Below are 25,180 nucleotides of genomic sequence, written 5' to 3'. Positions count from 1 at the left end.
ATCGATTTAAATAGAACTCGGAAACCAATGAATTTTTGGTGTTGATGATGTGCAGGCATATAAGTCCAGTGCGTCGTTTTTTTTTTTTCGTTGTATTGTTGCTGTGTATCGTTGTAAAGGCAAAGTATGAATGTGTAGATCATATTTATGTTAAGCACTAACGTTCGTTCTTGTATGGCTCTTATATGTGAAATAGTAATTTCAAGTGTGTAGTCAAATTGGCATTAAACAATACATTAGCATAAGAATGTGTCCAAAAATAGCAAATTAATTAAATGAGTCACAGTAGATATGAACCATATATACAACACTAACTTCGACAAACCATTTTTTGCTTTTCGGCCTAGCTTCAGTTAACTCGTTTGTTTACATATTCTCTTCATTCATCATCGCTGCTCTCTCAATGTTTCTCATTCATTATAAACTAACTTCCAATTCATTTCAATTTCAATTAATTTGATTGAGACCGTAGCTTTGAGTGGATTAGGATGTAACATTGTTACATGTAACGTGACTGTTTGTTATTTGAATCTTGAGAATCTGACATTATTTTGTTGCGTAGTGTTCAAAACATTAACTGAACGGAAAAGGTGTAGTGGTCAAACGGTTAATCGAGGATTTTTTTGCCTATTTGTTTCCACCAAAACATTTCTCATTTTGTTCTAAATTAGTCGAACGTTTTTTATTTATTTTTTTGGATATCGTGTGTGTCGCAAGGTTATATCAATATGTTGGTGCTCTTATGCGCAGTTGTTGTGATCATATTCTTGCTACACAAGTTTCTAAGCCGGGAATATGGCTACTTTGAAGCAAAGGGAATTCCGTATTCCAAACCCATGTTCATCTTTGGTTCTCGAAAGGATTTCCTATTCCGAAACAAATCCATACTGACGGTGATTAAAGATTTCTACGACGAGTTTCCCAATGATAAGTATGAAGAGTGGTCATCTGTGTGATTTGGGTATAGTGTGATAATAACAAACTCAATTTCGTGCTTAGAATATCTGGACTTTTCGACTTCAGTAGTCCAGTGTACGTAATTCGTGATCCACAACTTATAAAGCAACTAGCAGTCAAAGAGTTCGACCATTTCGTCGATCATAAGTTTATGCTAGATGGGGATCCCACTTCTTTGTTCGGTAGAGCGTTGTTTAATCTTCGTGGCCAGAAATGGAGGGGTGGGTACAATTAAATTTTTACAAATCTCCTTGCAAATGTTTAAATTGGGAATCTTATCTTATCAGACATGAGAGCTACATTATCACCAGCTTTTACGGGTACGTAGTTTGGTTAATAGACTGCATACAAATTGCACGATTTTTATCTAATCAGAAGAATGAGTTGAGGTTTTTTGTTAACCCTTTCGATGCAGGAAGCAAAATGCGGCAAATGTTCGAATTAATGAATTTGGTTGGTCAACAATTTGCTAACACGATAACGGATCAAATCAAGAACGGTGGCGAAAATTCATTCGAATTTAGAGAATTGTCGCGAAAATTCACCGTTGATGTGATTGCCTCATGTGCGTTGGGCATTGAAGTCAATAGTTTCCAGAATCCGAAGAATGAATTCCATGAATTTGCCATAAACATGACAGGAAGCTTCGGAAGTTTCGCGACTATGATGAAAATTATGGCCTACTTCTTAGTTCCGAAAATAATGGGCAAACTTAAAGTGAGACTCTTCAGTGAAGAGGCAACCAAATTTTTCGAAGATGCCATCAAAGAAACCATTAAAATTCGCGAACAAGAAGGAATCATGCGACCTGATTTGATAAATCTGCTGATGCAAGCGAAGAAGGGAAAACTTTCCTACGAATTGGATAAGGATTCGGACAAAGCAGTTGACGGATTTGCCACTGTTGAAGAGTCGCAAGTCGGAAGGACGACTGTAACTAGACAGTGGGAAGATGACGATTTGGTTGCACAGACGTTTATATTCTTCTTTGCAGGTTTGACCTCGAAATAAGTTTTTTTTTATTTTCTCACTCAAAATATATTTGAATCAGGCTTCGAATCCGTGTCCACTATGATAAGCTTCATTGCTTACGAATTGATGGTTAATCCCGATTGTCAAACGAAGCTCCAAAAAGAAATTGATGAATTGAACGAAAAGGTCGCCGGGAGCCCAGTAAATTATAATCAGATTCAAGGAATGAAATTTATGGACCAAGTTGTTTGCGAGACGTTACGTAAATGGCCGTCACCATTCATCGATAGGTCTGTATATAGGAATTACTCTACTGGTTCGCTTAGCGCAAAAGAAAACTTTCTGTTTAGATTGTGCACAAAAGAATTTGAATTGGAATGTGATGGCAAGAAGATCTTAATCGAGAAAGGCAGAAGTTTCTACATTCCAACGGCCGGACTTCATTTCGATGAACGCTATTTCCCAAATCCAGAGAAATTCGATCCGGAGCGTTTCAACGACGAAAATCGTGGCAAAATCGACCCTGGAACCTATCTGCCATTCGGTAAGTGTGTCTACTCTACAGTCAGAGAAATACGGCAAAGCTAGTTCCAAGAAGCGGCAACGGGATCGTTTTATGAATGTGTTTTGAATCCAAAAATTTTTATATTCTGCAGGAGTCGGGCCTCGCAATTGCATAGGCTCTAGATTCGCTCTGATGGAACTGAAGACAATCATCTATTATTTGCTGTTGAATTTCAACTTTGAACCGAACGAAAAGACACAGATTCCGATGAAACTAAAGTATAGTCCAGTGCAATTTATTCCGGAGAAGGGAGTTTGGGTGAAATTTACACCCCGATCAAAATAACACAGAGTAATGGGTCAACGTTTTCCCTAAAATATGTGTGCTTTGTGCTTACTAACAACATTTTTATTCAATAAATTTTGCTTCTATTTTTGAACTTCTTTTTTGGGTTAAGCTACCTGAACTGCAGAGTATTGAGTGTAGCCAATTCAAAGACGAAAGAATTTTGTACAAAACCCATAAGTCAACTTCAAATGGGAGGGCCAATTCTGTGAGGTTTAAAAAATTTAGCATCAAATCATGATTTGGAGCTTTAAATTGAAAATTTTGGATCGTTAATTTCTCCATACAATAAATACTGAGCATTAATCGTAAATTTGAGTGACAAAGGATTAAAAAAAAGTCCCATCATATATCTAAACATAGAATATTTACTCGGAAGGCCTGAGGATTTAGAGCTTTGTCCTTATTCCATAACAGTACATTCCGTACCTACGACTTAAAGTCGTTTTTAGCGTGTGAGAGGTTTGACAGTGCCGAGAGCGAGGTCTGGAATCGAATACGCTAAAAAAGACTTTTAGTCCCGTGGTACGAATAGTATTTTTCATATTGGACGGAGAAAAAGTGAGAAGAAATAGCACTTTTTGGGTCCTAGGACCTAGGACCCAAAAAGTGCTATTTCTTCTCACTTTTTCTCCGTCCAATATGAAAAATACTATTCGTACCACGGGACTCCTAGGTATGAAAAAAGATTTTCTAAGGATTTCCAACGAATTTTTTGGCATCCTTTTACATCCTTTCATCCGCACCACTGACACTTATTGATTTATGAAAGGACAAAGACTATGGACCTACAGCTAATAAATTGTGTAGGCCTGTGTCAAACGGGATTTAGGAGGAAACTACTTGTAAAAACACTGCACCATGGCTAGGGTAAGTCGATTTTCCCAAGTTGGAAATCCACAACCAGTACGGTGTGTGGCTTGAAGAGACGAATCGATCTGCATCGTTAGTTTTTGATGTCCGATTACTTTTGAATATTGAATATCTCATGACTACTTTTACGAGTACAGCGCCTTACTAAGTTTTGAGATTTTTTTTTCGTTTGATTCTCCTCAAATGATAAAAAGAAACTAAGCGCGAAGCATTATATTCGCGGCATAGCGAAGCATTTTCCTATTGATTAGGTAAAAGAATAGTGGACGATAAGCAATGACTGTCGTAGGAACGTTCCAGATGCTGTTCCAGCTGTAGAGCCCCCAGAAAGACGGAACAAATTTGCATTTTGGCACACTCTGAAATGTCTTTACTTTTGAACGAAAATATTTTTTTTAAGTGAAAGATATGTGTTTGCTAGTATTGAATGACGAGTCCAACGAGGTATCACTTATTAAAATCGGAGACCGCTTGTTCCCAAAGTTAATAAAATCACCTGAACTTTTGGCGGTATGACCCCTAACTATAAAAAACTCCAATGACTCACTTTTATTTTCGTCTGCTAACAAGTCATCATACGCCTTATACGGCTTATACGCAGGAACTATTTTTGAGAAATCGGATTTCTCAAAACTCTCAAATTTCTTAAAAATGTCTCAAATTTTTTAAAGCTTTAAAACATGTTTCAACAATGTAATTTTATGTCTTTCTGTCTGCATAAAAGTAACCAAAGAACTTGTACAGTCGAAAAAGATAAAGAAGAAGTAATTCAAGCCTTAGTTTTCAAGTATCAGAAATCTGAAAAATCTTTTTCTTTTTTCAATCTGAACCGGTTAGATCAGATTCAGATCAATCTGAAAATTTCAGATTAACAGATCAGATTAGGTTGTCACCTGATCTGAATCTGAAGAACTGTAATCAGAAAACTTCAGATCAGATTGAATCCTTAGGCACATCTGTATCAAGTTTTGTTAGTTATTTAACCTTATGCCCTTGGCTGTTGGGTGTTTTTGTTGCTATATAATTGATATTAGTGGACTTTACCGTCTCTACTGTATTAAATTGCGAGTTTTGAATTGAAAGCATCGAAGAAATAAAATTTGGCGGTTCGAGATGTTAGAGTTCATTTTTTACTTAAACTTCATGTAAATTCATTAACAAAGAAGAAATAACAAAATTGCCGTACAATTAATTACAAAAAAAAATAAAAAAAAAATAAAAAATTCATCGAATTGCCATACACCTATCAAGCTTTAACCCGGTAAACAAATTCAGATAACGTAGGCAACTTTTCGTACATAAACTTTTGGGCATAGTTGCGCTTTGGCGGCAATGGAACAGTTTCAGTATTGGCCACCACCCATCTTAAATGTATTGCGTCCATTTGCTGATCTGTTATCAAATAAAGAAAGTTCTAAGCAAATGAAGTAAAAGATTTGTGAAATTTTCGATCAAATGTAGTGATAGATCTTATAGTAAACAGATTTATTTACCAAAGAATGCTGAATTGTGAATTAATTTTATAATTATTTCCACCGCACAAGAATGTGTTGTCCATTTAATTGACCAATCGGTCAGATGATACCATGTTGTTATGGCGGTGGCGGTTTCACACAATTTATCGAATATTGTTTGATCTTTGCCTTTGGTGATCTTGATGGTAGATTTCACTGGTCGTTCACACTTCTTGCTGCTGGCGACGGATCGACCTTTGCAGACACCGTCTTTGTCCAACGGTACCAATGGCATCGTCCACCACGCACGCCCGTCGACCATTGTGTTCCATGCAATTATCAATTCATGGCGCATATCGTCTTCCCACACTTCTTTCCCATGTGGTAAATGTTCCAGGAAGATTGTGAGCACAGTTGTCGACGGGATTTTTTTTACCCACAATTGCTGGTTTTTATTACTTTTTTTATTAGATCAATTAATCGTTTGATCAAACATGATTGACATGATTGTGACCACAGTTGCCAATATTTCATTAAATAGTAAAGAGAGTTGCACCACAGTTTCTTAAGTTCACATTTGTTTATGGCCAATGCGCAACCGTCTACATGGTGGCATACGTAAAGCACTTTATCGCAGATTGTTTTGACCAGAGTCAAAAAATTACAACGATGACAATATTTCTATACAATTGCAGAAAATTGTGATGGAGTCGAATGCTTACCTATGTGACGTATGTGAAAAGATGATGAAGAGTATTACGAGTGCATATGGACATCCATGTTAAATTGGGTTCGAATTTGACTTTGCCCGTTTGTATTCCAATTATATATTTGAAGCAACGATAAACACAATCGTTACCAAATAACTGTTGCACTTCTCATTTCAGGGTTTCGTAATTCACGAATGAAGTTGGGAACAGCACGGGAATGGCATGGTGGTGCTGGGTCGTAATAAATGGAATCTCGTTGTCCATTTACATCTCGAACGGTATACACACAGATGTGTAGATTCAAACATTTGTCGGTTGCCTTTTCTGACCCATTTAGTTTGGTCACCACAAAGAACGATGTATATTTGTTGACACCGTACCGAAATAATTTGCCGAAAAAACTGCCCAAATATTCTGATGATACAAAGTAGTGTGGGCGTTGCAAACTACGCACGATTTCCATGAAACCCTCTTCCGTGAAATCGATTTGCCGTCTCAACGATTCGTGGACATTATTCGTCCTGAGAAATTACAAAGAAAATTTGTTAGTAACACCTTCACGGCTGAATGTAAACACTTCTAACACAATTAATGCGAAAAATCACCAATGTTACCTACGAGTAAAAACCAATTTCGGGCATGTATTTTCGTTGCTCTTTCAAATTGACTTCGTCACACTAGAGCTACGCAGATGTTTTCTTGTATTGTAATCTTGAAACAGAAATGAAATAAATGAAATGAAATGAAATCTTTTGGCTCGTTCCTCTACCAGCAAATATTCATCCAATTTGACTATTGCCCGAGCATACGATACATTTTGTGATACGGATGTTGTCATAAACACCATTGCGTCTTGGTTCACTTTCCGTGCAGATCGACGAAGAACGGACGGTCATGTCGCTCGCGAGGCCACAAAAATGTCCAGTCTTTTGAACAATATCAAGATAGCTGAACCAACGACATTACTTTCAGGTTCCACAGTGTTATATCTGAAACATTCCAATTCAACGAGCTAAACAGTTATCAAATGAGAATACTCGGTGTTAACGAGACAACAACGGCAGAAATGCACATGTTTTTGACCAAGAAAACGAAAACAAACAGTCATCATGTTTTGCATGTTTTTTACGAGAGACGAATTTATTGAATTCTACACAGAAGAATATCAAAGGACATCGTCTAAAATAACTATCAAACCAATAACATTCACAATGGCATTCCAAATGAAGAGACATTAGCCATAATTCCTGTTAGCAACACTGAGCAAATATTCAAAAATAGATTCACACTTTCTAACATCTCATCCCATTCCTTTTTTTTAAAGATACCTGCATTGCTCAACTTTTAAGTAGTCGAGGATGAAGTAATGCAAATAAATGAAGATGATCAACGATCCAGTCCACAATCCGAACGGGAATCGTTCCCATCTATGGCAATGGAAGAGGATCAACGATCCAGTCCACAATCCGAACGGGAATCGTTCCCATCTATGGCAATGGAAGAGGATCAACGATCCAGTCCACAATCTGAACGGCAATCGTTCCCATCTATGGCAATGGAAGAGGATCAACGATCCAGTCCAAAATCTGTCCATTCAATTTAGTGAAGTATCCATGAATCACGCTGATATTGAAGACCAGCCATATCAATCATTACCAACAGTTAAAGATACTAATTCAAGCCCTAGCAGTAACCAAAATGAAAACGTGTGTTATGAACCACCTACGTACGAAAATAGTGAATTGATCTTTGAGCAGCAACCATTATTCGCAGAAGTTGACTTCTGTCAACTCATTCAAAAATTGTTCAAAGAGGTCATTAATGTTGTTTCACAATCTGTGAACGCAATCAGTCACAAAAAATGTAATATAATGATTGCTATTATATGTCTGCAAAATGCTTGCAAACGAAGATCGAACACGCGAGTGGATGTAGAAATTCAACATATATACAGCCCAACAAACAACGTGTCATTCAAAAGGAATATACTTCATGGGCAATACAGACATTGAAGAATCTTATGCTGGATCATCTACTAGACAACCACACAAAAAACCTCAATCTAAGCGCTTCAACTTACCACAATCCGGCCTCGAAGAAGGTCCTAAAAATTGGTGTTTTGTTGCATTCCCTTCAAATAATAACGCAAATCTGGATCTTGTACTGGAAGATGCTTTGATCATTTTAACCAGATCAGTTCGTAATAACACGCTAAATATACTGGACACACAATCTGACCGACGTGCTGGATTAACTTCGGTCCTGAACAATAACATCCAGTTAAAGCTTATGTATCAAAGTGTAGCCTTCTTTGAATGGTTTACAAAGACACGCCATCAAGATACACCACATTTTCCAACACAAAGAATTGTCAATAGGCTGCTAACAGCTATCAGCATAAGTCAAACGGCAAATAAAGAAAACAACAACGTTATTACATCCCATTGTCTAGCCTTTTTCAAACCGTACCAAGTTAACACTAATCTAATTGCAGTGTACAACAAAATCAAACGAAGTGGTTCCGCAACAAATAAAAACATTGAAAAAAACCAAATATACGGATGGAGAAATTTGCAGACACCACAGACGACTTGGCAATTCCAAACATCGGCCGATACTATGTTCCGTAGATGTCACACAGACCGTCCAGTTTGCCCATTCAAGGAAGATATCCTTCGATCTGATTATTTAGTCATGAACATTGTGCTTGCGAATACAGATGAGAGACATTTACAAGCAAGCGTAATGAACCAATACACGCCAGGATTGAAAGTCACTTGCAATGGAACGTCAGGAGACGGAAATAAGCAAAGTGGTGCTTTCCATTCAATAATTTTTGAAAGAGTCAATCTGCAATTAACACGTCCAATCGAAAGACAGCCTCCAATTAATAAGAAAATGGATCGTTCATGCGCAAATATAACTCGAACCTTTAATGAACGCAACAACATGATAGCATTACCCAAACCACAACCTTGCCACATTCTACTCTGTAAGGTATGTGCCATGGCCGGTGATTCCGACCATCATGTACTAAGAACACTAAATTTGTGGTATAACGAAGCAACATTTTGTTATTCATCTGAAATCCACATCATGATCAACCATGCGAGAAATTTAATAGAAGCCGAATCAACAGTAGATTTTACTCAAAAAGAATAAACCAAAAATTTAATCACGAAAGAGATCTGTTCCACAAAAAACAAAAGAATGGATCTATTTCGGTCTCGGAACATCGGGAGATGAAGCTATAGATCGTTTTGTCGAAGATATTTTCACGCTACTAATCAATCGACAAAAGACACACAACCGAATTAACCGTTCATTAAATATTTTTGAAATTTCACGTCGAAGAACAATACATCAATTGATTCGCAGCAACGAATTATATTCATCTCTATACAGCACAAAATCGTTTTACATTTTGCTGTTTCAAAACTTTATACAACCATAAACAAATTGCCGGACAAATTTGGTCAAAAATTAATCATTACAAAATGATTTATTTCAATATTATGTCTTATATCCTCTGAAAATGAATAAAATATGATTCAATATGTTATTGTATACGGAAATATAACTGAAATTATATATAAGTCAACAATCTACCTAATTTCTACACTAAGTAGAAGTGATGATCTAACCAGTAAATTTTGGTTCGTTCAACAGCGACTGACACAAATTGATTCTTGACCAAATGTAAAGTTGAATGGAATTATGAACCATTGGAATTTGCCATGTAGTTGGTGATACTTCTATCGACTAAGTTGAAGTGTAAAGTGACTGAATTGTAGATCAACCTTTCACTGATAGCGGCTCTTCTCGACAATGTTAATGTAACCAGTTCACCTACTTTCTTCAATTAAAAGAAGTAGTAGACCTGATAATTACATGGTGATATGCATGCTTTAGTGTTCTTATCGGATGTTTTGTTTTATACGAAAATGCACTAGATAGAAAAAAAAAACTTTGTTGAACACCGACAGGACAGTGACAGTTTTCAAAGAGGGATTTTTTTGAAAGTGGACCAGGCTCCGTCGGAGCTATTTTTTTGCGACGGTTTGTTCATATGCCCAGATAGCCCTTGGTCCCAATAGTCCAAAACCGCAGTCGTTTAATTTTCATGTTTGCGTCTTGGCTGGTGGTGAAGGTGCAAAAGTCGAAAAAGGGTGTTTTTAGCCCCGTACGAAGTACGAAGGGGCTTATAGGATTACGATGCCGTGTGTAATTGATGGAATTCGAAGCAGACGGTAAGGGCAAAGTGTTTGCCTATGTTCATAGATAACGAATCCGCAATAAAAATTTGGGCCGTCTGTCCGTCTGTCCGTCTGTCCGTCTGTCCGTCTGTCCGTCACGTCGATATCTTGAGTAAATCAAATCCGATTTCAAAATTTTTTTTTTTCCCTGAAAGATAGTCAAAATAGTGAGGCTAAGTTCGAAGATTGGCATATTCGGGTCGGCCCTTCGTGAGTTAGGGCCACCTAAGTGATTTAAGGTCTTTTGGTGATATTTATGGCAAAATAAACGAAGGAAATGTAAATGACACGGCAAATGATAGGTATTGTCAATACCAATCCAGGAAAAAAAAGTTTTATAAAATCGGGTGAGTGGACCGTGAGTTAGGGCCTTAGAAGTGAAAAGCTACTAGGGCCCTATGTGTATTTTACATAGAACTCAAGTAAATTTCATTCGTTTTTCGTAATTTTTGTGTCATTTGGAAGGTAATCAAAAGCCGAATAGAATGTTGTTGAAAAAAAATTAAATTTGGGTCCTCGGACTAAGGCCGCTACTAGGGCCCTATGCGTATTTTACATACAACTCGTGTAAATTTCATCCGTTTTTTCGTAATTTTTGTTTCATTTGAAAGATAATCGAACACCGAATAGAATGTAGTTGAAAAAAAAATTAAATTTGGGTCCTTGGACTAAGGCCGCTACTAGGGCCCTATGTGTATTTTACATATACCTCGAGCAAATTTCATCCGTTTTTCGTAATTTTTGTTTCATTTGGAAGGTAATCAAAGGCCGAATAGAATGTTGTTGAAAAAAAATTAAATTTGGGTCCTTGGACTAAGGCCACTACTAGGGCCCTATGCGTATTTTACATACAACTCGAGTAAATTTCATCCGTTTTTCGTAATTTTTGTGTCATTTGGAAGGTAATCAAAGGCCGAATAGAATGTTGTTGAAAAAAAAATTAAATTTGGGTCCTCGGACTAAGGCCGCTACTAGGGCCCTATGCGTATTTTACATACAACTCGAGTAAATTTCATCCGTTTTTCGTAATTTTTGTTTCATTTGAAAGATAATCGAACACCGAATAGAATGTTGTTGAAAAAAAAATTAAGTTTGGGTCCTTGGACTAAGGTCGCTACTAGGGCCCTATGTGTATTTTACATATAACTCGAGCAAATTTCATCCGTTTTTCGTATTTTTTGTTTCATTTGGAAGGTAATCGAACACCGAATAGAATGTAGTTGAAAAAAAAATTAAATTTGGATCCTCGGACTGAGGCCGATACTAGGCCCTATGTGTATTTATACTCAATAAATTAAAATTTTAGGTCAATTCGAAATTTGTGTTACATTTAAAAGGAACGTCGTACGGGGCTTCGTAATTGCGCTATGCGCAATTTTTAAGACGTACACATTTCATAAGAATTTTACTTTACCGACGTTTACGGGCGCAGTAGGTTTACGGTAAGAGTAGGGCGACGGACGAACTAGGGTCACGTACGCAATAGATGTACGGGTTTGTACGGGGCTCAGTCGCAGCAAACGCTCCGACTGTTCTGACGGCTCGTTTATACGTGATTTACTGCCGCTGCAGACGATGGACACACATGTGTGGCGGCTCGTTTGATAGGTACTGTCCAGGAGACCCGGGGCAAAGACAGATATCAAATGTGTACTCAAGCACTATTCAAAAATAACAAAAAGTATGTATCAGTCAAAGGCGGGAAATTTTGATGAGCTTTATTAGGTGATATTTTGTACCTGGTGACTGTTGTTGTACAGATCAGTGGTTGCCCTGATAGAGGCTTAACCCAGCTCTACAATTATACCTTAATTGCCATAGAAGTGAAAGGTTTCAGGTTACTTTTTTGGGTATAAAGCAAATGTCTTCCTACACTCGAAAGCAAAATATTGATTTTAGAAAAATACACGAATTATGCTGTTTTTGATGTCTGCATCCAATGATCTAACCATAAACATTCTCCAGGTGCGAGATATCACCTTTTGAAGTTCATCAAAATTTACGGCCTTTGACTGACACAATATTTTTGTTATTTTCAAACAATGGCACAGAACATGTAAGATATCTATGCTTGCCCCGGTTCTCCTGGACAGTACCTATCCAACGAGCCGCCACACATGTGTGTCCATTGTCTGTAGCGGCAGTAAATCACGTATAAAAACACCCTTTTTTCGACTTTTGCACCTTCACCACCAGCCAAGACGCAAACATGAAAATTAAACGACTGCGGTTTCGGACTATTGGGACCAAGGGCTATCTGGGCACATGAACAAACCGTCGCAAAAAATAGCTCCGACGGAGCCTGGTCCACTTTCAAAAAAATCCCTCAAATCTATTTCTTGATTTGAGCAAAGTATTTTCCACACACTGTCCACGGTCCACGCCCCACAGTTTTATTTTGAATTATCACTCGGATTTCATCTATGATCGATCGCGATGACATGACAAAGTAGGATCATATATTCAGAAGTAATAAATCAAAATTTGTATTTCAAATCCAATTCATTCTAGTATTTCTAAGCTGAAAATTAATAGTCAATAACTTCATTGACATGTTTTTCTGGAACTATTATATTCGCTGACTATCTTAAAGTATATTTATGAAATTTTTTCTTGATTTTCTCAAAATTTCCTTAATTTTCATTTTTCTAAAATTTTTCGAAATGTAGAAAATTTGAAGAAACTGTTTGCATTTTCTGAATTTTCTCGATTTTTTTTTTAATTTTCTAATAATCAAATAAATTTAAAAAAAATCTAGAAAATTTTTCGATCTCCTCGAATTTTATTAGTTCTCTTGCTTTTCTCGAGAAAAAAAAAATCAAAAGTATCTTCAAATAAAAATGTATTCCAACCATTCCAACAGTTTCTCGTAAAGTACTCCGCAAAAAGAAATGGAATGCAACATATTTTAGAATCAAAATATCCTGAGTTCAGCCAATACTTTGTCCTTAATAATTAAAAGGTCCAACCAAAGCACTCTATTTGACATAGTAAAACCTATATTATCCTCCGAGGTGCTTCGGCCCCAAGGTAAATACATTTACCTTGCTTTGGCCCAACTCAAATGTGTTGTCCCTAGCTCCATGTAATATTTTAAATATATTGCCGATAATGCAGTCGAAGTCGATTTCAGATTTAGGTAAAACCAGATTTAATTTCATTTTAAAGAGGCGATTTTTGATGGTGTTTCTTCTTGATTATTAATTCAGTAGTTGATGCAGTCAATGGGATTAAAATAATTCATAAGAGAGTAACTCGAGTAACTGCAATTTCAAAAAACTAAATTTACAACAGTTTTTTCATCTGGGACTGTGAGTGATGCGCTGAATTCTTGACAGCATTTTGTCAGCGCTCCGCATCTTTTGAACATACGAATCCGGCGACACTGACTCAAAACAAAAGATTATTTTTGCAAACGTTTTCGTAAAAGAATTGAAACAACCGAAAAGAAATGGCAGAAGACGATCAGGTAAATTTGCCTTCTATTCACCACAGATTTGAATATTTTGTGCTCAGTATTTATTTGGGTTCTTAGAATCAACACACCAGACCCAGATTCTAATTGAAATTGCAAATGAAATTCGACGACATACGTATTGGAGAATTCTTGTAGAAATGACGAGTAGTCAATATTTCTTTAGGAACTTACCGTTTCATGAGGAGGCCTTTTATAATTCTTACCTCTTTAAGATTTTGTAAACGGTAATTTCCTTTTACAAGATCGTAAGAAGTGAAGACTTCTTGAAGAAACGGCCAGTCCATGAAGAAACGTCGACTGCTCTTCATTTATTCAGGAACAAACAGTTTCTTTAGAAAGTCGTAAAACTTTCAGTGCAATCTTATTGACAACGTTTTTTTGTTCCGAACAGATGCAAATTATTTCCGTCAAGGAGCCGCTTGATCTGATTCGATTAAGTTTGGACGAGAAAATCTATGTGAAGATGCGTAATGAACGTGAACTTAAGGGCAGACTTCATGTGAGTATACTGAACTTAACAGAATGCTTTTTCCGGCAACTTGTACAAAATCTTGTTTGTATTCGTAGACTCAATTCAGAAATCAATTTTCAGGCATTCGATCAACATTTGAACATGGTACTCGGAGATGCCGAAGAAACCGTCACAACTGTTGAAATCGATGAAGAGACCTACGAGGAAGTCTACAAGACGACAAAACGTACAATCCCAATGCTGTTTGTTCGAGGCGATGGAGTCATACTGGGTAAGATATGATCAGACCTGAAACACTAGCCTATGTTTGTCGAAAGCCCTTTTCACTATTAACGAAATTATTGATTCGACATGCGGCACTTTTCATACAAAAATTGTTCCTCAGCTTGTTCTACATCCACCAGAATGTCCAAAAATCACTAAATTGACTAAAACGTTTTCTTACCTCTTGTATCGTTACAGTGTCTCCACCGATGAGAGTTGGCGGATAAACGAAACAACATTTCGGCGAACCAGATTCGTAGTTTAATTTTAAGCTTCCACTTGACTTAATGTTAATTTCAGTTAAGAATATACCTGCTGAGTGAATGAACCACATACAATTGAGTCAACAACAAAATATGCGGCGTATTTTTTTGTGCTTCAGCCGTTGACTGCTGCCTTCTGTGACTGTAAAAACGATTCCAAATTTTGTTATTGGTTCAGAAATGAGGCGAAGGATCGGTTCCCCTCTAAATACCACTAGGCAACAATTTGACACTTGCAATGAGCACAAATTAGTGGCATAGAGCGTTGGATAGGTCTAGGTACCCTGAGAAAGAAAAAAAAAGACATCCGTTGGTTCCAATGACATCTGTGGTTCCACAGCAGTCGCTTCACACAAAAATAAAATATTAAAAAGTAATGGGAACGGAACAGCCATTATTGGTACAGCAGATATCTAGGATGCCTTGAGCTCAAATAACCACTCCATAGGTTTCCACTACATATCATGTACAATATCGAATGAAGGTAAAAATTACCTTCGACATAGCACTAACGATAGATGGAGACTGGACTGGTCATTTAAACTCAAGGCACCCTAGACACCTGTTGCACCAATGACTGTATTGTTCCCATTACTTTTTTAAACTTTTTTGTGAAGCGGCTACAATGGAACCGTGGACGTCATTGGTACCAACGGATGTGTATTTCGTACTCAGGGCACTGTGTCATCATTTGAGCACAGAGCCTGTGCTGCCTAGTGACTCAGAACGGAACAACCAGCATAATGTCAGGTGAACGCTAGTGAAAACATACTTATAATAGACGGCAGTGTGGAATCGATTACAGTGATTGGAGGTTGAATAATTGGCGATGACGATTTTTTCGCTGACGGTAGTGCATCGATACCAACAGAAACTGTATGCTCGACTGTCGACATCTGCATCTGTATCAGTTCAACACCGTTTGACCCATCATTCGAAACGGTTGAGTGAATCATTCGACAACCAATAACCAGATCGTTGTCTCTCATTAAATTGTCACTGCTCGATTCCGCATTAAATGCCGATCTACTGGTTAAATTCGTTCCCACCCAGCGTGTTCTTCTGTTGCTGTACTGAAAGGTACTCGCCTGAACAATTTTACTGAATTTCTCCTCCGATCCAATGAAGAACTTCACGTCGACGAGCAGACGTTCGTGTTCGTATTCACATTCCATCATCTTCAAATAGACGCTCAACTGCCCATTATCTTTTTCGCATTCGTATTGACCAGCCGGGAAAACAATTAACATCCAACGACTGTGTCCGATGTTCGCGCATTTCATTTCAAAAATCGGACTGGTTATGCATTGACCTATTGCCAATTTGCGAGCATGTTGTAGGAAGTTCAATAACACTGCGGTGCACTTTTGTTTTGCTTGATCTGTCTTCGTTATAATAAATTTATTGTTGTTCGGCTGCATGTGTTCGCTGTTCGGATTGTTCGAAGGTATAAAATCGTACTGAGGTTCACAGACGGTTGATAACAAGCAACACGAATGGGATCGAAAACGAGAAAGTCGACTGACTCATCAGTTGTGTACACACACGTTGTCGACATATCAAACACGCTAAAATAGGTGAGGTGTCCACCTTATTGAAAGATAATGATTAATGATCGTAGGATGGTTCACCCAACTGATTAACGGCAAGCCAATTCCATAATGCTAAGATAAGGTGGACCGATAGGCATTAGCGAAATGTTGCTCTTAAAAGCGTGTTGGTTTAACGAAAACAAAACTGATTTTATTGATAGACTACCTACAGCTCGGCTATCATTTTCACTCCCTTCAAACCAGCCAAAATATTACACGCAGTTATTCGTGACATTTCCTTTCGTGTGTCCACATCCGCACTGCCAATATGCGGCAAAACTATACAGTTCTGTAGCGTCAGTAACGGACTATCCAGTGGCAACGGTTCCGGTGTGGTCACATCCAGTCCGGCAGCTCGAATTCGTTCTGTCTTGAGAAAATCGTACAAATCGGTCTGATTGACAAGCGTTCCCCTAGATGTGTTTATCAGCACAGCATTCGTCTTCATTTTGCCCAACGACGCAGCATTGATCAAATGGAAAGTGTCTGGTGTCGCGGCGCAAGTGAGTATGACAAAGTCACTATTGTGAAGTAGCTCATCGAATGTGCATTGTTCGGCTCCGATTTGTTTGGCTTCCTCGGGTCGCTCGGATCGGTTGGAAAATAGTAGCCGTTTCGGTCGGAATGGTACGATTCGCTTTGCTACTTCTTGACCTATCCTACCGAAGCCCACTATTCCGACGGTTGAGTTTTTTATACTTTGACCACACATCCAACCTGGCGACCAAGATGACCAGCCACCAGTGTGCACCTCTTCGTTGGCTTCGATTAGCCGGCGAGTTGTGGCTAATAGCAACGCTGAGAAAAACGTTCAGTTGGGAACTTTTTCCACATGTAATTTCATTAAAACATACCAATTGTTAGCTCTGCAGTAGCATCCGTCAGACAGTCGGGTGTGTATCCAACTCTAATTCCTCGTTTCTTGCATTCAGTGATGTCGATGTGTTCATATCTTTGAAGATCGAGCTTTGTAGTACATGTTACATTTCGGATATTGGGCAACACTTACCCGACCGACATTGTGGCTACAACCTTCAAATTAGGTCCGGCTTGATCTAACACCTCAGCGTCAATTTTATCTGTAAGAGTGCAGAAAAGAGCATCTTTCCCGGCAACGTTTCGAAGCAGCTCTTCCCGTGGAACTGGAGACTCGTCGAACCAAGTCGTCAATTCACATCTGAAATATCAATTCATAGATTCACACACTTTCAACGACAACTTTCAGGTATTTTAGTTACGAACTCGTCTTGTATCAGATCGATTCCTACTTGTGCCACATCTGGCCTCGTCAAATACACTCTGGGTTTCATACTTTCACCGAAATTTGAAAACTCTGCAAAGCGTTCAACGAACGTGAGCAAATTAAACTGAAAAACATTGGGAAGCAAAATTAGTGAAACCTCTAAACGGACAATGAAGTCGGCTTTTGGCGTTGATGACAAGGAAGGAGTTTGTGACCGAACGGAAAACAATTCTTTGAACAAGTGCATTCATTGCCTGCTTAAAAGATTTTCAGTCATGAAATCTGCAATGACAGCTTAAAGTGATGATAAGATTAAGAATATTACCCAGTCGTATACTCCGCCGTCTACTTAATGTTTACAAAGTTGTATGATAGGTTCGATAGGTTGTAGATGTCATTGCATAATTACACACACTAGCAAATTGTTCTCAAAAATAGGTGGACACTGTGCCAACTGAAAATGCCCAGTGGATGTTAAAATTGGACCGTACCTAGGAGAATGCTTTTTTGTTGAGAAGACTCGTTTAACTCGTCTATTGTAGGTTGTTTGCAACAGGGCGTAGAGAAAATAACGAAAGCAAACTTCAGCAGCACATCAACAAACTCAGGACATGTTGTTTCTAACTGGCTTTGATTTGATAGCTGATGATGTAGTCTGTTGTTTTAGTCAAAAATGCAATAACTTCACTTGTTCACACCGACAAAAGAAAACAAATTGTTAAATTTAGTAGCGGAAAGTACAACTGAAATTGGTACTCCATTATTCTGATCACATGCGAATTTTACTCCTTAAGAAAGGTAGCTAAGATTCTGCATAATTTCGCACATCGGTCTACTCGTTTGGTATATCGATTGATATTTATTCTTACTCTCTCTCTCTCTCTCTCTCTATTGTGCCGCAGCAACGAGCTTCAAGCATATAAGCAGCAAAGCATCTGCAACCAAGCAGTAGAACAGATTTTCCAAGAGAGGCCGATTTATTGGATCTGCTTGTAGCTAATAACTCGAGTAAGTGAATTCTTGTGGACTTTGAAGAATCCCGAAATATTTTGAATAAGTTTTCCGAATGCATCTACACAGCCGTTGTACCATTGATTTTCATTCTTTTCAGACGGGGCACCGTCACCACCGACAATGTCAAACGAGCAAAGTGTCGTGCCATCAATCGATCAACTGAGTGAAGCACACTGTAATGCAATGCAAATCTCTAGCGACCACACAGAGTTTGTTTTTACTCGTAAATTCGTAAATTCTCAATCAACGCCGGATTGATACTGTCTGCCACTAGCAAAATGTTATCAAGAATAGGTGGACACTGTGCCGAAAATAGAACTGTACCTAGGAACTCCTACTTACTATTTTCGTATTACCTATTTTCTTACTTCACGAACTTTGAAGAGGATTTTTGAGTACCAAAAGTCCCTATGAAAAATATTTGTCGTAAGTGCCTCAGCCTATTCTTTAAGAACCTACCAGAATCATGTAAGCTTTGGACACACACGACTTTTCATCAGTGATTTTTGAAGACGATGCAACAGATGCTACCTTGTCTTCTCAGTTGCTATTATATAAGATTTTTCTCGCCGGCAAAGTTCGTAATTCGTACCCACGTACAAATTGATCTACTAGACTTCGTACAAATCACGAGACATTCTTATAGGGTTCGAGTGAAAATATTTTTATGAGAGTTGCCAATGAGACTTGAATGTTTGGCGCATATTCATCACTGTATCAGTCCAAAGCAGTCGGTAAAAAAGACATTGACGTGCAGTCTGTCAAAATGCATTTATTCAGCATTATAGTAAACAAACAACCGTGAAGAGCGCTTCTCGAAACCCACTGTAAATCCTAAAATCCTATGAATGAATTTCATAAAAAGATCTAACCGATTTGTTCAACTTCATAATTTACGCGAAATGTCTTCCTCTAAATCTAAAAAATCAACACAAAAAGTGCCATCCAAAGGCGTAGATGCTCCAGTTGCTAATGCACCAGTGAGTAAAAACAAATCCGGCAACATTTCTATAAAAATACTTGCCAAGCCCGGCGCTAAACAGAATTGCATTACTGATATAACGGAAGAAGGTGTCGGCGTGCAAATTGCTGCTCCTCCCGTCGAAGGAGAAGCCAACACTGAATTAATTAAATTTTTCTCGAAAGTTCTTGGCCTCCGGAAAAGTGATGTTAGTTTGGATCGCGGATCGAAATCGCGTAGTAAAATATTGGTCATACCAAGTAGTGTTATTTCGGTGGAACGAACAATTGAAATGATAAACAGTGCACGCGAGACAGGTTGATCAAGTTACTCATATTTTTTTAAATACAGAATCTCGATTGTGAATTTATTTCTTTAAATAAACAACCATGAGGAAGAGGAACGCTCTTTTGTTGTGATTTTGTTTTGTAGAAAAATACTTACATGAAGACAACAGATGAAAATGTTGATGAAAATATTGTCTGTGGTACACGTAGAGATAAGAGTTCTTATTTCTTCCGTTACAGCTGTGTAGAAGCGATACGAGACTAACGAGTTTAACTGAGCAATTCGAATGAGCATGTCATAAAATCGTGTCTCCTATTGTTGGAACTTTAGAATTAAGTACTTATATCTGGCTCGATCTGACTCTTATTCTTCGTGTATATTTCGTCGCAAATTTACGATTTCTTCTCTCCTATATTCGTCAAATGTTCGGGCGTACGCATAACATTGATTAAATCGTCATGAACCAACAGCATGGTCAACAAGAAAGGAAGGGTCTGATAACTACGTAATCTCTGTTTCCAACAGCGACAACAAGTGATGAGCTTGGACTAATTTGGACTTTCAACGCTCAAAATTATCTTACAAATTTCTCACTTTCGAGCAATTAATTTAGTTGACCTGTTCATATGATAATGGTCATCACAACCAACTTGTCGACTAAAGCATTTGTTTGTGACCAATGTTGGAGCCGTATTAGCAACACAAAAATATTCTGTTGTTTTTCGTTAATGATAGAAATTTGAGAATTCAATTTTTCGCTTAGTATCCCCATCACGATACTGAACTGAACTGAACTGAACTGATACTGAATTTTCAAAGGGTTTCAGTTGCTTTTCAATGCGTATGCCGTATGTCTCTGCAACCGTAAAGACCAGGCTAATACTAAAAACATCAACTTCTGGTTGAAAAATGAGTTGTTCCGAGTTTCAGGGTTACCAGATAGTTCATTAGTGTAATACGCTGAAGAAAACTAATGATACCGACTACAATAGGGGTTCTAAACATATCCTCCTTTGAGCCTTTTGAAAAAACGACTAAATTTATTTTTCAGGCCACCGCTGGACCTATGGGCTTTCGAAAGTGTTTTTGAATTTTTGTATAAACTAAGGCCCCGATTACAGATTTTTGTCATTCAGCGGCCGAAGGACTTTTGAGTGGCTAGTGCGGCCCTGTATGACCCTCCACTATGTTGTAAAATTTGAAGATTTTTTGTATCTAAAAATTTATTTCTAGATTTCCAATATTTCTACAATGAAAATAATTTTTTCTTTAATTTACACAATTGAAGTCCCGCATAAGTAATTGACGAACAAAAATATCACTTCAGATTGATTTTCAGACTTTGAATTCCCATCCAACACCGTTAATCGACACCTTCTTTAGGATGTCGTGTCCAGCAGCAGCAATGCGATATCTAAAGGAAATACGAAGTGATGAACATGGAGTTCACTCATTCACAATTTTTAAAACAAATTGTCTTACTGCTGATGCTGATTACAATCTCCTTGGGCGTCAGCTTCCTTACTCTTAATATTATGCGGTGAATAGCGATTGTAGTGTCCCCAAATAGCATTCATGAACTTGCTGTTATACTTGGCTGGAGTATAGTCCATGAGCTTCTTATTCGGATAGAGATGATTGTCCGGTTGTTTTTCACCGGTTTTGACCTTACCAACGGTCATATTCTTTTCCATATTAGCACGAATTTTGCTAACAGCAAATGCACTCTGCGGTAGAGCCGGCATATCGATTTTGTTGCAATCTAAATTCGGAAGAGAAATGACGATGCAGATGGGTGTAAGGATTCAATTTGACGATGTTTTTGTGTGAAATACCTGCGCAGTAATCGAACAGAATTTCGGCTAATTGTTTTGCTTGTGAGCAAGAATTGCACCGTCCAAATGGAACTGATGTTTTAGTGCAAGTAACCGGCGTTGCAAGACGATTCGGTGTAGTGGTGTTACAAATAACCATTAAATGACTTTTTATGGATTAATAGCTGCACAACACTGTTAAACAGTCTGAGTAATTAAAATTTTAATTAAAATATTTTTGCAGTCAAGGAAAAAATCAACTTATCACTCGTTGCAATTATAATGTAACTCTAACACAGAACTGTATTTCAACTTTTCTCTCGTTTAATTTTATTATTATTTCGTTTTCACTGTTTTAATCGTTTCACCTAATAAATGGGAGAATGTTCTCAGATAATATAAATTTTGTCAACTCGATTGCTTTTGCATTAAAATAATTTTCCATCAAATTAATTTCACTTTGGATTTTCAGTTAATAAATTCTAATTTTCGTTGTTAATAGTCGTGTGGATTTTTGCGTCTAGTCGTTTGTATGCTGAATGTACGAATGAGCCAGATTGTAGGGGTCACATCAGTTTTGTAGGACGCGGGTTATCAGTAAATTCACTCTCTCTTATCGAAAGGCTATCAGCGACAACAACAAAATATTCAACGAGAAACCAATTTTAAAATTAAAATTCTGTGTGATGTTCAATGATGAAACGGTTTTCGTTTTTTTGTTTTGTCGAAATGTTGAATATTAAAACTACAATTCGCGACGAGAAAGAGTTCTAAATTGGATTCAATTGGACTCATGCTATCAGGAGAAGAAAGACGCGTTCTAAAATGAAAACTTTTTGCTTTGCAAAACCATGAGCTTCAGGGCTCTTTGGAGCATACGTTTTTTTATAGAACTGTTTTTAGGCATTTTCGCGTGCAGCCTCAGTCACTTCGTTCAGGATTGCCCAAAATCAGTTGTTCAACACAGTTAACAACTATTGACTCTGCACAATAAAAATTAGTTTAAATTTTTGCTCAAACATTTTTAACAAGTCAAGTCCCATGTCTTAAAGCTATTGCATTATTCAAAGGAAAACTCACTTGTCGCACCTACTGTGAAGAACTGTGTACGATTATTCCTGATCTGGATAGCTTTTAAGCGAAATAAACTGAGCGACACGAATTGTTGAAATTTCTTCGGAATGAAAAGATTTTACTAGGGATGTAAAGTGACTTTTCCCTCCCTATGAAGAAGAATCTTTACATCGCTCGTAAAGGAACACACTCGGGAAAGAATTTGACATTTCATATCACGATGAGTAAACCTATACTTCGGGTCGGGCTGAAGGCCTTGGAAACTTTTGTATGCTTGCTAAGAGAACCGAAAATTAAAACTGTCAATTCGACAGTTTCTCTATTTCTGGAAACTAAATATCAATTACTTTCCTGGTTGGTATAGTAATGTATATGCTTTTGAGTTCCCTAGGGTCGAAAGTAGGGAAAACACGAGGACTGGTTTAGAAGCTCACAGCATGTAAAATCCATTACAAAACTCTGCATAAAGATGAAAAATCACGGCTTCGCATCGGATCAACAAACTTCACATGAAAACTGGACTTTAACCAGTGAGAAAAAGGATAAAAATAGGTTTCTATTTATAAAACAGGGTTTTTGATGGACCGTCGGACGCTACACTACAATGCAAGAATTTACTTACTAAGAAAACTAAGCAGAGTCACACTCCATGCTACGATATATATGTCCGGAGAGGTAAACCCGACTTGAAATCGTGTGAGAAAATTCTCTCTGTTTGTGATTTTCATTGAAATTAAACTTATTTAATGGAAATGATGACTGAGAAATTCTAATTATATTAGAGCACGCCAAATGCATTAAATCTTGATGAATTCAAATAAATGATAAAACAATCTACAGAGGACTATCATGATGATATTATCATATCATCTGTTCTCGGCAGCAACAATAACAAAAATCAACGATCTCTGCCTAATGGTTTATTTCATAGGCAAATCATTTGGTAAAAAGTTTGAAGTAACAGATTTTGCTTCAATCTGATTGAAAATTCTTGGGTCAAAAGAAGTAACAGACTCCATAATTATATTGACGGGACTTTGTCAAAATATTGTATAAGTTGAAAATTACTAGACTGATTGTGGATGTTTCTAGAAAAATTTTATGTATGACGGTCCACAATATAACCAGCACACGTGTAATTTATGGTGAAACTATTCAACTGTTCGCGCAATTGATCTTTTCATTTGCATAATACTTTGTTTCCAGACGAATTATTTTTAAAAGTAAATTTTCATCATTCAAACCTATCAGCGGATATTTTTACCACCGATTTAAACATGAGTGATAACAAACTCAGTTAGAGATACATAAAGTCCTTCAGTAGCGCTCATCCAATACAATAATATTTACAATAACATCACGAGTCTATATGCGATTGAAATCACGTAGCATATTTCATTAAAATGTACGTGCTCAACTATATCTATACGGTTTAGGAGTTATTTCTGCGGTAGACCACTGTAAATCATAAAAATGATCCTAATGATCCCGATGTCCATGATTTACAGGTTTATCGTTCCATAATTAGTTTCCTACCGGATTCCCGTGCCCTTAGGTAGGTAGATCTATTCCGTTTTTGTTTATGCATAAAAAGAGTATGATAAGGACAGTATACCGGACAAATGCAGAATTGTTATTTACGAAATGTTATCTAATTTGCTTTTTTGGTGGAACATGAATAAAACATTTTCGGTAGAAACCTCCACTCACATGCCGCTAGTCACACAAGCAGATTAGAAGTGAACCACAAAAAAAAAGATCGTTTACGTAGTCATGTAGATCATGTGAATTAATCTCGTTTTAAGAAATTAGGAAAAAATATTTTGATCAAAGTACCTAAAATACTTCACAACTCTTTTAGGGTGGAGTGATTATAAATTTATGTAAATTACCAAAGCGAAAGGATGAAGAGAAAATAGTAAAGGAAACTAAATCTGCTGTCGAATACGTAATCTGTTTTACGTGTTACGGCATGTTTCATTACGAGGTACCAAGTCGTGTATTTGACAAGTGAGTAATACAGCCATCCCCTTCGGGTCGTAACACCCCACTTATCAAATATCCTTCGGCTAGGATATGCAAACTCTACACTTGTCAAAATAACCGTTTCCAAAGCGAGTTGCTTAAAACCCCACGAGTGAGTTCGCGAGTTCACAAAATTGATTCCGAGTGTAATGAACTCCCAAGCAGCATCCAATGTATGCTATTTTATTGCCTATTCACCCGGAATATTGTTGTTACGAGTACATTTTTCCACCCAAGGACCTGACAGTTCAAAACCAAAATGATTCAAGAAGCCACTGGCAGATTCTTGAATATCAAAAGATTATTCTACATTAATGTACAATTTCACAACATTTATGTCGTGCTATTTCATTCACTGCCAGACTAATAATAAACATAAAAAATACCGATACAACAAAACCAACAAAACAATCTGTTGTTGCATTGAAACGTTTATAAGCGAATCTAGTTGTAAAATATGTTGGAAAACATTCCGATCCTTATATTCAATTGGAATTATCAAAGTTTTATATTTTTGTATGACGAAATATCATTACCTTTTCAAACACGAAGAGGCCCACTTTTTTGATTTTTTATATGCTATCAAAGACTCTATACCTCAGAAAAACACCTTTAACCGA

At 37.4% G+C, this 25,180-nt stretch overlaps 8 protein-coding genes across 12 annotated transcripts in view; 4 read left to right on the top strand and 4 right to left on the bottom strand.

Moving 5' to 3' along the window:
* Positions 1-454: 454 nt before the first annotated feature.
* Positions 455-17,387, top strand: LOC119078741 (probable cytochrome P450 9f2). 2 transcript variants are annotated; one of them, XM_037186437.1, is made up of 9 exons: positions 455-931; positions 1,000-1,178; positions 1,245-1,277; positions 1,373-1,951; positions 2,009-2,219; positions 2,280-2,473; positions 2,586-2,814; positions 17,290-17,293; positions 17,376-17,387. In XM_037186437.1, exons 1-7 carry the CDS (start codon positions 729-731, stop codon positions 2,777-2,779), a joined length of 1,593 nt encoding a protein of 530 aa, XP_037042332.1. In that variant the 5' UTR covers positions 455-728; the 3' UTR covers positions 2,780-2,814; positions 17,290-17,293; positions 17,376-17,387. The 2 variants fall into 2 exon arrangements, with proteins under 2 accessions (XP_037042332.1, XP_037042333.1); XM_037186438.1 differs by lacking the exons at positions 17,290-17,293; positions 17,376-17,387 and having other exon boundaries at positions 456-931; positions 2,586-2,878.
* LOC119078783 lies at positions 5,855-6,912 on the bottom strand. The gene is made up of 3 exons (XM_037186495.1): positions 6,566-6,912; positions 6,435-6,461; positions 5,855-6,337 (listed from the first exon to the last, which is right to left on the bottom strand). The coding sequence occupies exons 1-3, from the start codon at positions 6,661-6,663 to the stop codon at positions 5,962-5,964; spliced, it is 501 nt and encodes a 166-aa protein (XP_037042390.1). The 5' UTR covers positions 6,664-6,912; the 3' UTR covers positions 5,855-5,961.
* On the top strand, positions 13,385-14,641 carry LOC119078791 (U6 snRNA-associated Sm-like protein LSm3). Its single transcript, XM_037186504.1, has 4 exons — positions 13,385-13,541; positions 13,942-14,049; positions 14,143-14,293; positions 14,485-14,641. The coding sequence occupies exons 1-4, from the start codon at positions 13,524-13,526 to the stop codon at positions 14,511-14,513; spliced, it is 306 nt and encodes a 101-aa protein (XP_037042399.1). The 5' UTR covers positions 13,385-13,523; the 3' UTR covers positions 14,514-14,641.
* On the bottom strand, positions 14,551-16,228 carry LOC119078777. The gene is made up of 2 exons (XM_037186487.1): positions 15,322-16,228; positions 14,551-14,691 (listed from the first exon to the last, which is right to left on the bottom strand). Exons 1-2 carry the CDS (start codon positions 15,968-15,970, stop codon positions 14,630-14,632), a joined length of 711 nt encoding a protein of 236 aa, XP_037042382.1. The 5' UTR covers positions 15,971-16,228; the 3' UTR covers positions 14,551-14,629.
* On the bottom strand, positions 16,271-19,956 carry LOC119078753 (glyoxylate reductase/hydroxypyruvate reductase). 4 transcript variants are annotated; one of them, XM_037186456.1, is made up of 6 exons: positions 17,710-17,815; positions 17,542-17,638; positions 17,384-17,474; positions 17,151-17,318; positions 16,996-17,093; positions 16,271-16,939 (listed from the first exon to the last, which is right to left on the bottom strand). In XM_037186456.1, exons 2-6 carry the CDS (start codon positions 17,633-17,635, stop codon positions 16,308-16,310), a joined length of 1,083 nt encoding a protein of 360 aa, XP_037042351.1. In that variant the 5' UTR covers positions 17,636-17,638; positions 17,710-17,815; the 3' UTR covers positions 16,271-16,307. The 4 variants fall into 4 exon arrangements, with proteins under 4 accessions (XP_037042351.1, XP_037042350.1, XP_037042353.1 ...); XM_037186455.1 differs by lacking the exons at positions 17,542-17,638; positions 17,710-17,815 and adding an exon at positions 19,804-19,956 and having other exon boundaries at positions 17,384-17,508; XM_037186458.1 differs by lacking the exons at positions 17,542-17,638; positions 17,710-17,815 and adding an exon at positions 18,835-18,844 and having other exon boundaries at positions 17,384-17,515.
* Positions 19,082-19,700, top strand: LOC119078787 (UPF0235 protein C15orf40 homolog). The gene has a single exon (XM_037186498.1). The coding sequence runs from the start codon at positions 19,247-19,249 to the stop codon at positions 19,679-19,681; it is 435 nt and encodes a 144-aa protein (XP_037042393.1). The 5' UTR covers positions 19,082-19,246; the 3' UTR covers positions 19,682-19,700.
* Positions 19,957-20,862: 906 nt separating the features above from the next.
* On the bottom strand, positions 20,863-22,026 carry LOC119078784. Its single transcript, XM_037186496.1, has 3 exons — positions 21,483-22,026; positions 21,130-21,409; positions 20,863-21,061 (listed from the first exon to the last, which is right to left on the bottom strand). The coding sequence occupies exons 1-3, from the start codon at positions 21,619-21,621 to the stop codon at positions 20,983-20,985; spliced, it is 498 nt and encodes a 165-aa protein (XP_037042391.1). The 5' UTR covers positions 21,622-22,026; the 3' UTR covers positions 20,863-20,982.
* Positions 22,027-22,969: 943 nt separating this feature from the next.
* The window catches only part of LOC119078736 (cytochrome b5 reductase 4), a 58,565-nt gene continuing 56,354 nt past the window's right edge, over positions 22,970-25,180 (top strand). Inside the window, exon 1 of the mRNA XM_037186418.1 lies at positions 22,970-22,974. The gene's annotated coding sequence lies outside the window, so the exon portion shown is untranslated. The remainder of the gene's footprint in view (positions 22,975-25,180) is intronic.

Source organism: Bradysia coprophila, unplaced genomic scaffold (assembly GCF_014529535.1).
Source record: "Bradysia coprophila strain Holo2 unplaced genomic scaffold, BU_Bcop_v1 contig_297, whole genome shotgun sequence".
Lineage (NCBI taxonomy): Eukaryota > Metazoa > Arthropoda > Insecta > Diptera > Sciaridae > Bradysia > Bradysia coprophila.
Note: the sequence above shows the minus strand (reverse complement) of the source record. Positions and strands in the feature narration are given on the sequence as shown.